Source organism: Lycium ferocissimum, chromosome 6, assembly GCF_029784015.1.
Source record: "Lycium ferocissimum isolate CSIRO_LF1 chromosome 6, AGI_CSIRO_Lferr_CH_V1, whole genome shotgun sequence".
NCBI classification, from domain to species: Eukaryota; Viridiplantae; Streptophyta; class Magnoliopsida; order Solanales; family Solanaceae; genus Lycium; species Lycium ferocissimum.
The window spans coordinates 3,564,871-3,574,861 of record NC_081347.1 but is presented as its reverse complement, the minus strand read 5'-3'; the positions used below and the strand labels follow the sequence as shown (position 1 = coordinate 3,574,861).

At 33.0% G+C, this 9,991-nt stretch overlaps 1 protein-coding gene across 1 annotated transcript; it reads right to left on the bottom strand.

The window, feature by feature from the left end:
• Window positions 1-7,043: 7,043 nt before the first annotated feature.
• LOC132058953 (8-hydroxygeraniol dehydrogenase-like) lies at window positions 7,044-9,680 on the bottom strand. The gene is made up of 5 exons (XM_059451385.1): window positions 9,521-9,680; window positions 9,243-9,356; window positions 8,121-8,631; window positions 7,590-7,743; window positions 7,044-7,483 (listed from the first exon to the last, which is right to left on the bottom strand). The coding sequence occupies exons 1-5, from the start codon at window positions 9,616-9,618 to the stop codon at window positions 7,278-7,280; spliced, it is 1,083 nt and encodes a 360-aa protein (XP_059307368.1). The 5' UTR covers window positions 9,619-9,680; the 3' UTR covers window positions 7,044-7,277.
• Between the last annotated feature and the right edge of the window lie 311 nt (window positions 9,681-9,991).

The window sequence follows — 9,991 nt, the reverse complement described above, 5'->3', positions numbered from 1 at the left end:
TAATTTAGCCTTTCCAAATCCCAAAAATTAATGTCATTTGCATTGAAAACTTAAAACTGGTCAATTTAATTACTCTTAATTATAATACCTCCTTCTCATCCTTTTCTCTAGAACAAAGGATAATAACGAATCCTTTACCAAAGCATTATCATACCAGATATTACAATGATTTCAAAGACTAGAGAGGGGCGGGGCTGTGGACTGAAATAGAAGACGATTAAGGTATGGTTATAATTTTACTTTGCCAATTTTTGTTAGAGCTTAATGGATAAAACAATTACTAATTGGTCTCAGCTTTCAAACAGTCACAAGATCTAACAAAGTAAGAATAAAATTTTATTTTACCGCCGATATCAATAAATAGAGAGCCCGTTTGGATTGGCTTATAAGTTAAAAAGTAAAACGCTTTTTTTTTTGAGTGTTTTTAACATAAATGTTTTATAAGTCATTTTGTGCTTAAAATAAAAAAAATAAGTTGTGATAGCCCAACTTATTTTTTTTTTTTGGCTTATAATTTATTTTTAAATTTAAATTTCGCTTTTTTTAAAATGCCAAAATCGCCCAAAATCAAAAGCACTACAAGAAAAAATATATTTTGCAACAAAATTATTTTTGTTGTCATAGATTGATTATTGTTGCAAAAAGTACTTTTGGCAACAAATTTTTTTTTGTTGCATAGACTTTTCCCAATGGCTGTTATTGCAACAACGTGCAACAATTTTTTTTTTTTTTTTGTCAAAAGTACTTTTTGCAACAATAATCAATACTATGACAACAAAATTAAATTCTTTAGCAACAAAAAAATTTTTTGCCAACAATAAAACTAAATTGTTACCAAATATTAAATTTTTTGTCCAATTTCTATACTTTCTTGTAGTGAAGCCTTCAGAATCCCCTTTCTTGAAGAGTCGGACGGTGGTCTACATATTTTTGAAGCCTGCGATGGTTCGTTCTTTTCTACCATTTTAGTCTATACATAGAGTATGCGGAATTGAAATGATATGGGGAGTTATCAAGGAAAGTGAGCTAATTTATGGGGAAAATATTGGAGTAGAGAACACATTTAGTGTGATGATGGGAGAAAAATGGGAAGAAATAATGGAAGAAAATGTTGTAAATATTAGTAATGGATATCCATTTAATATACTTGAAAATCATGAATACTTGGTGACCAAGGAAACTTGGCAACCAAGAATACATGGCCTGCAAGCTATTATCATGTTTTTGGCCATCATTTTCCTCCTATAAATAGGAGGTCCATTTGATGAATTGTATGACAATGAAAATTTCTCTCTCCCCCAACTTTTTTGGCTATATCTCTTGTGTAGTGTATATTTAATATTATTTCATAACACGTTATCAGCACGAGACTCTGCCATTTTGAGTTTGATTTTCCATTCAATCGCAATTTTTGAATTTACACAAGTGCAAGATAAGTATTTTACAATAATTTTTCATTGTGTTTAATCACTTTCATCTTTGGGAACTTGATAGTCACTCGTTGAAATATTTTACTGGAGATTAATGAAGTTCCTTTTTTTTGTTGTATTCTTTTTCCGGTGATAGAAAGAATTTGTGGAAGAACCAAGATTCAAGAACAAGTTGAAGAAATACTTTTCTATTGGAAAACTCCAATTGGCTATCAGTGGGATTTGCTATTGACATATTATTTCAGAGAGTTATGGTAAGTTGTGCCTTAAGCACTATTTTCTTTACAAAGCTACAGAGAGTGCCTTGAGCACTTATTTATTTACAATACAAAGCTACGGAAAAAGAAAAAAAACATTAATTGCTCCCGAATAGCAATATGTGATGAGGCATCAGAATATGATTTATGTGATTTTGGTTACTGTCTATCAATATGTTAAATTTATTCTGTAATAATTTTATAAATTGGATATCTCACGGTGCTTCATAGCTCCTAAAGCAGTAATTGCTTTGAAAGCCTGATATACTCTTAAAAGATATGTTAGAGAAAAATATTCTCTAAATTATATGTATGTATTGATTTGCTCTCGAAGTAGCAATATTTCAAAAGAAGTTCTAACCTATCACGGTTTAATATGCTTAAGGCACGTTCAGATCATTATGTTCCATTCCTGAAGAATGAGAATTTTTTTTATAACTATTGCAAATACTGATCCATTCCCTGAAGTAAATGTGACGATATGTAGTAAAGCTTATGTATACGGACGTGTATTTAGTTGTTAAAATATCACGACTCATCTCCAGAAGAGGTAGAAAAATTAAGAAGAAATATTCTGAATATTCTACGTTTTACTCCCGAAGTAGTAAACTCAGAAATTTGCTCCCGAAGTAGCAAAACTCTGGACCCTACTCCCGAAGTAGTAGAACTTTGTACTCTACTCCCGAAGTAGTAGAGCTTTGAAATCTACTCCCGAAGTAGTAAATATTCTGAATTTTACCTCCGGAGTACAAATATGAAATCTACTCCCGAAGTAGTAGAACTTTGAAATTTACTCCGGAAGTAGTAAGACCTTAAAATTTACTCCCGAAGTAGTAAGCCTTTAAACTTTACTCCTGAAGTGGTAAAACTTTAATATTTACTCCAGAAGTAGTAAAACTCTGAAACTTTATTCCTGAAGTAGAAAGAATTGGTAAAATATCTGAGAAATATTTTTAAGCAATGTCTTCTTGTGCTTGAGTAAAATAACGAGCTATTGATGAACGTCGTATTGCAAGCACATTTGAATTATCAGGTTTCATTTCTCGAAGTGAATGAAGAAATACCACAACCTGCCTCCTGGAGAGATAAAATACAAGGAATATACATGTTATTTTTGTGGTATGAAATTAAGACATAGCAATACATACTTGTCGTACGCAGAAACATCTTAAATAATTTTATCAAAGTATCATTCTAAGGCAAAAGGGAGCAGAGTAGAATGGTCTGCTATAACCACATTAATACATTATGGTTAGTTGTTATTGATTTCCTTGAAGGAAATAACGATTAATATATTTTCCCTTGAAGGAACTAATAACTATTTGGTTGCCTCTTTGATACAAAATATTCAAATGTTAATGATGAATCTCCCTGAAGGAGATGTTTAAAATACTGAAGTTTAGAGCTTAACATTTACTTTTCGTAATTTATGGTTTGTCTTTAAATTTCCATTTTATTACTGTTTTCCTTCATGACACCAGTAGTGTCTAGCCAAATTTTCTTTCGTGATACCAAAAGCATCTAAAAAAAATATTTGGTTTACAAACTAATAATCAAGGGCACCAGAAGAGCTAATTGTTTATCTACAAGTATCACGACACCAGCAGTGTTCAAATAATATCTGATTATGGTAGATAAATTGAAGTCTCTCGAAGAGGTTATATGTGATAGCACCATTTATCCTAGATCGTAATTGTTACGTTCGGAAAACAAACTGTGGTAGACCTGAAGTTTACTAACAATAACAATGGTTATCATATTGAGACTACAAATGATCGAATAGACTCCTGGAACCATGACATATTTGCTTACTTGAACATAATTTCTTTCCACGAAAAAAAAGGAAAATATTAAATATCATCAAGTTACTACAGGTAAGAAATACGCATGTGTAATGTTACCCGAGCATGTTGAGATCACATAATGCGATAAAGCAGAAGTTTATTGACATACATTCTCATGCAATAGTAAACTAGAAGTTTATTAAAATAAATAACACTCGTCATGGTAAACTTGAAGTTTATAAGTACAGATAATTTTATTAGTTGACAAGACCCTTTTGATCATCATGATTTAAATCTGATGTATTAATTGAGTATTAAAAACATATTGAAGAACTAGAAGATTCTTCAAGAATTTGTTTGTGTTTCTTGTTCTCATGATAAGTTGATTACACCAGCTAATGTTGGGACTGAATCCCTTAAATTCTGAAAAATATAAAAGGTGAATGTGGGCCTGTTCACCTGCAATGTGATGTCCTAAATAGATGCATCTATGAGACAGTCACATGTGCATTTATTGTCAACCTGTAGTTTGACATTTACGAAGTTGCTTGCTCAAATAATTGAGTTAGAAGCACAATTTTCAGAACATGTAATCAAGAAAATTCATCTTGATAATCTTTGGTTTATATCTAAAATTTGGTTTGGCATTAGATGCCTCCATAATACAGCTAAATCATTGCTTATAAGAACAGAACTTCAGATGTTGGTCTGAGATATGATATATTGAAAACAACAGCACTTGTATGCTTCAGATCAATAAATTTTGATAAATTATCCCCTCATATTTGGTTCAGGGTCAGGAACTAGATATTTCCATCTTATAGCGTTTAATGTGCGGTATATGATTAATGGATATACCATGATGCACACAGATGGATTTTCCCAAAGAAAATGGTGATATATGTCACTAACATAAGGGGGAGAGAATAAGCAGCTAAGAAATATGTTGTGAATTATCATCAGTATGATTCTCAGATAATTCAAGTCAAATGCTGGGAAGCATTTGCTAACCCAACTATTTCATATTTCATCAGCAAAATGCTCATAGAGTCCCTGAAGGACAGAGTCTACAACATGCATGGAGCATAGTAGACCAATCGGTTTTAAATATAATAATCCTTGAAAAAGGGAGGAGCAAATGATCATAATGAGGAGGCTATGTGCTCTTGAAGAGCTACAACATAACACTTCATAAACCTTATGAAAGGTTGAGGTACCTAAAAATAATGAAGTGATGAGATTTCAATAAGTTATGTCGAATTGCGAACCGATACAATTGATATATCGTCGACGATATCTTTGATACTATATAGCACGCAATATAGTATAAGGTTGTGAGGATCAGAATTCTATGTCTCTTAAAGCATGTTGACGTAGAAATAATTAGCAAGTGAAAAGATGCATCTTGGTAAGCGATTGGACCTATAGTCCAGACATCAGAAGATGTCACAATTTATACTGATGGAAGTTGTCACAGCTTATATGGCTTACTTGACAAAATTTATATGAAAATTTCGAAGGATTCAAAATGCCCGAAGCATATACAAATTCTTGGGAAACTTGTTTATAATCCTTAAATGAATTAAATGAATCAAGGTTGATGTACTGAAATCGCCTTAATGTATATTCATTGACGAATGGTACAAATATACTATTTTTATCCTTATCTCTTTATGATAGTCAGAATCTTTCATATGAATATTATTGGAGCTCTTGAAGAGTTTACAAAAGCAATACATTATCTGCCGAAAGAGGTTGAAAAAAGAAAATTGAATTAGTCCTGAAGTACCATATCTTTATGCAATTGATGCACTTATATATCTTGCTATAACTTCGAGCATGATATAATTTACTCCTATATGGAGATATTGAAATAAGATCAATTGCATATTGCTAATGAAAGTATGGCATGAATGTGTTTATCCTAACAAATATTGTCAAGTGTTTTGGATATACGGAAGTATTAATCGATCAACATAAGAGTTCGATCCAAATATGTTATCTCTTTCCATGAAGGATTACTGTCAAACCATGATAACATCAGATAGATTATGAAGCAAGTCAAGAATGTACTTGACGTGATTTTAACAATATTATATGGTGATGATGCAACTCTATCTAAGGAATGAAGATGCAGATTATCAGCCAGGTCGTTTGACAGATCTGATCACAAACACAGTACCAACCTCAAGATATGATAAGTTGGTATATACAAGATCGGAGTACATCATCTTCAAGAATTATGTGATGCTTTAATCGGGGGAGCAAATACGCGTCGTACTTTTTTTCCCTTGACCAAGGTTTTGTCCCATTTGGGTTTTCCTGGCAAGATTTTTAATGAGGAAGCTCTCAAAGCGTATTACTAGATATGTGTATTTTTTTTCCCTTCATTAGGACTTTTCCCCACAGGGTTTTTCCTAATAAGGTTTTAACGAGGCACATCATCTATTAATGGACATCCAAGGGGGAGTGTTGTAAATATTAGTAATGGATATCCATTTAATATACTTGAAAACCATGAATACTTGGTCACCAAGGAAACTTGGCAACCAAGAATACATGGCCTCCAAGCTATTATCATGTTTTTGGCCACCATTTTCCTCCTATAAATAGGAGGTCCATTTGATGATTTGTATGGCAATAAAAATCTCTCTCCTCACTTTTTTGACTATATCTCTTGTGTAGTGTATATTTAATATTATTTCATAACAAAAGATATGTTTTGACTTATTGCTTAAAGTTGCATTATTTCTCATTTGTTCGGTATCGAGCTGCATGGTTTTTCATTTGGTATCAATCTAGAAAATATAATCAGAACTATTGATTGTATTATAATTAGAGTTTAGAAAAAAAAAAGAAAAAGTTATATCGAGTAAAATTTAACTTTCGTAAGCACAAAATTAAAACAAACATTACTTATTCTTATTTTAATGTGTTATCCGCGCGAAACGCGGTCAAATTCACTAGTAAGAAAATATGTTCGCGTAATTGAAACAGAAAGAATATGACTTTAAAAACAACTTATATAGTGTGAAATTTGGACCTTTTAATTGTTGCAGTTTGAATGTACGTATATTAATAGACATGTCTCTTTCTCATTCGTGCATTTTCCGACATATTCCCACTAATTTTTCTCGTGTTATTTTCCCTCCTTTTTTTCCCCCCTTTTCCTGCTGCTTTTTATTTTTCCTTCTTTTATCTGTTTTTTTTCTTCAGATTTTTCTTTGAGAGAAAAAATCGGTATTTGCATCCAATTGAGACAAATTGTGATAATGCTCAAATAGCAGAACTTACCTGTATTGAGTGTTGTGTGTGTGTTTATGTGTGTGTGTATGTATATATATAGTTGGCATTTGGCAAAAAAGTTATTCAACTTTGCTTGAACCTAGTTTTCAGAAAGACGTGTTTTTTTTTTTTTAATTATTTTTGAAAAAGGTTCCAAAACCTAGTTTTCAAAAATTTAATAATAGCATATTCAAATTACAAGAAATATAGATTGGATTTGAAAAAATAAATAACCGTCTTTAAACCACATCTTAATTCTTAACAATTAACATTGACATCATGACATATATCTGCATCCTTGAAAGATTGAACCATAAGAAGGTTGCTAATACAAAATCTGTATCATTAGTAGATAAACAACACTTTTTTTTCTCAAAGCACTAGTACAAAACTGACAATACAATGACAACTACGTCTCAGTCGCAAAACTAAGTAGAAAACTGGCAATAGACTAAAATTCAAAGAGTACTCTTAGTAAGAAACGACACTTTTTCGGGATTTTGTTTATTACAACTCAACTCTCAATTAGCTGCTTTCAATGTGTTTCCAATATCAAGTACGAAACGATACTTCACATCTGATTTCATAAGACGCTCCAACGCTGTATTCACGTAGTCCATCGGCACGACTTCAACATCCGGTGTTATGTTATGCTTTGCCGCGAAATCCAACATTTCTTGAGTCTCTTTCATCCCTCCTATGAGACTTCCAGCCACTAGCTTCCTTCCTGTTTTTTGCATTATAATATATACTTTAGTCTGAACTTTTCTATTCGAAATAGTGCATAAAGGAAAACTATATATGGACAGAAATTAGTGAAATTATTAGCTTACCCATAAGTAGAGGAAATACTGGCAACTCCACTGGTTTTTCTGGTGCACCAACCATAACAAGTTTACCATGAGATTTCAATAAGCTAAGCAACGGAAGAATAGGGTGAACCGCTGAAACAGTGTCAATGATCCCATCCAATGTGCTCATTGCAGCCTGTTCATATTAAATTAAACGAATAAAGCATTAGCCTCCGTTCTCGTGTTTAAACTGTTGAACAGACATGATTAACTAAGTCAACGTTATTTCTGTAACAACTTAAGCTTTTAGAGTAGATTGTCACAAACTTCAATACTGGACCAGAGCAGCCAGAGGTCGTGCTTTCAAGCCTCAACGCCACTATTGTCAAAAAGGAATTTTAAGTGCTTGGCTCATGAAAAAGAATTAAGCCTCCCTGAACGTGGGGGCGTGTTGAAGACACAATTAATTAAATAAAAGTGCTCTCTCTAACTGTATAAACTTTTAGATGAGATAGTGACACACTTCAACGATAACAATATCATTTAAATCACGAATGTCCAACTTATATTCACCTGCATCTGCTCAGGATCACGGCTGATCAAGAAAGAGTCCGCACCCAAACGTTCAATTGCTTCCTGTTTCTTACTAGCAGATGTACTAATAACAGTTACTTTGGATCCAAATGCCTTAGCGAACTTAACAGCCATATGGCCGAGCCCTCCAAGACCAACAACACCGATGTGCATTCCAGGCTTGTCAAGTCCATAGTATCTCAAAGGGCTATAAGTTGTGATTCCAGCACATAACAGAGGAGCAGCGTCCATCGACAAGTTTTCAGGCCAATGTACTACAAAGTGCTCATCAGAAACCATGATGTCGGAGTAACCTCCAAACGTGAGGGTCCCGTCTGAGTTATAGGCATTGTAGGTAGGAATCTGACGAGGGCAGTAATTCTCGAGATCAACATTACAATTCTCACATTCGCGACACGATCCTACCATACATCCAACACCTACTTTGTCTCCAACCTTAAATTTTTCCACCTTGCTACCAACCTCAGTTACAATACCAACAACCTCATGCCTGTAATAATGGTTCTTGAAATTAGTTACACTCATGAGTACATAGAGACTATACAAGTTCTGCTAAATTTTAACATGTCCCAATAACTTAGGATTTACCAAGGCATCAACAACTCAAAACACCAAGCTAATTGGGAATTATTTTCAAATCTCAAATCTTTTACAGTAGCAGCAATGTTAAAATAATAGTAAAAAGATACAAAGAGCATGAAAACTAGTAAATAAATCATGGGCGGAGCTAGGGGAGCGTAAACGGATTCATTGCCGGAAAATTACACTGCATATAACAAACAAGATCAAAATCCTATATATATAGTAGACGTTGAATTTCCTTGGCTTCTTCATGCGTTACTTTCATATATTTTGAATCCCCTTAGTGAAAATCTTGACTCCGAATGAAATAGTAGAGCAAAATGTTGTATCACTTCACATAAAAATCAAATCTAGGAACTAAAGATTCAAAAAAGCTGCCATGTTAAGCTACTATGCCCATACCATTTTATAAATAACAATTTTATATAGACAAATATGGAATTTAGCATGTCATTTGACAAGACAAATAGTCTAACCATTAAAAAAGGATCTGAAAAAAGAAATTGGACAATATCTTACCCAGGTACAATGGGGTACTTGCTATTACCCCATTCATTCTTGAGCTGATGAAGATCAGAGTGACAAATTCCGCAATACAAAACTTTAAATTGCACATCTTTTTCACCAGTCACCCTGCACTCATTAACACACAAAAAAATATACCCCCATTCAGTAACACATCATCAAAAATAACAAGAAAAGAAGAATATAAAAAAAAACCATCATCAAAATTACAAGAATTGAACAAAAAAGGTACGTAGTAACTTTTTTAAGACGAGTTTAAAAAAGTTGCACACCTTCTTGAAAAGTTGAAAGGAGAAAGCACTCCAGAAGTGTCTCTAGCTGCCCATCCAAATGCCTTAATTGGGTGCTCATTTTCATATGATTTTGCCATTTTAAATAAAAATGTTGTAGTAATAGTAGATTGATATAGAGAAAAATGGAAGAAGTGATGATACAAAAGTGGACATGTTACGATCCCTATTTATAGGATTTTGAGTGTAGAATAGGTGACGTGATCGGTGAGGTGGGCTAAGGAAAAAATGACGTGGAACAATTAATACTACGTAAATCAAAATTAGATTTGACTTCTCTTTTGCGGTCGATGGGTGTAGAATATTCTTCAGTCGTAATTTACGGGACTTCCTTTTAAAAAGACAATCATTTCACATTGTGTTATATCGTTTTTAAAGGCGGAGCCACATGCATTCCAGAGGTATCAATCGATATTCATTCGCTGAAAAATTACACTGTTTAATTAGCTTTTT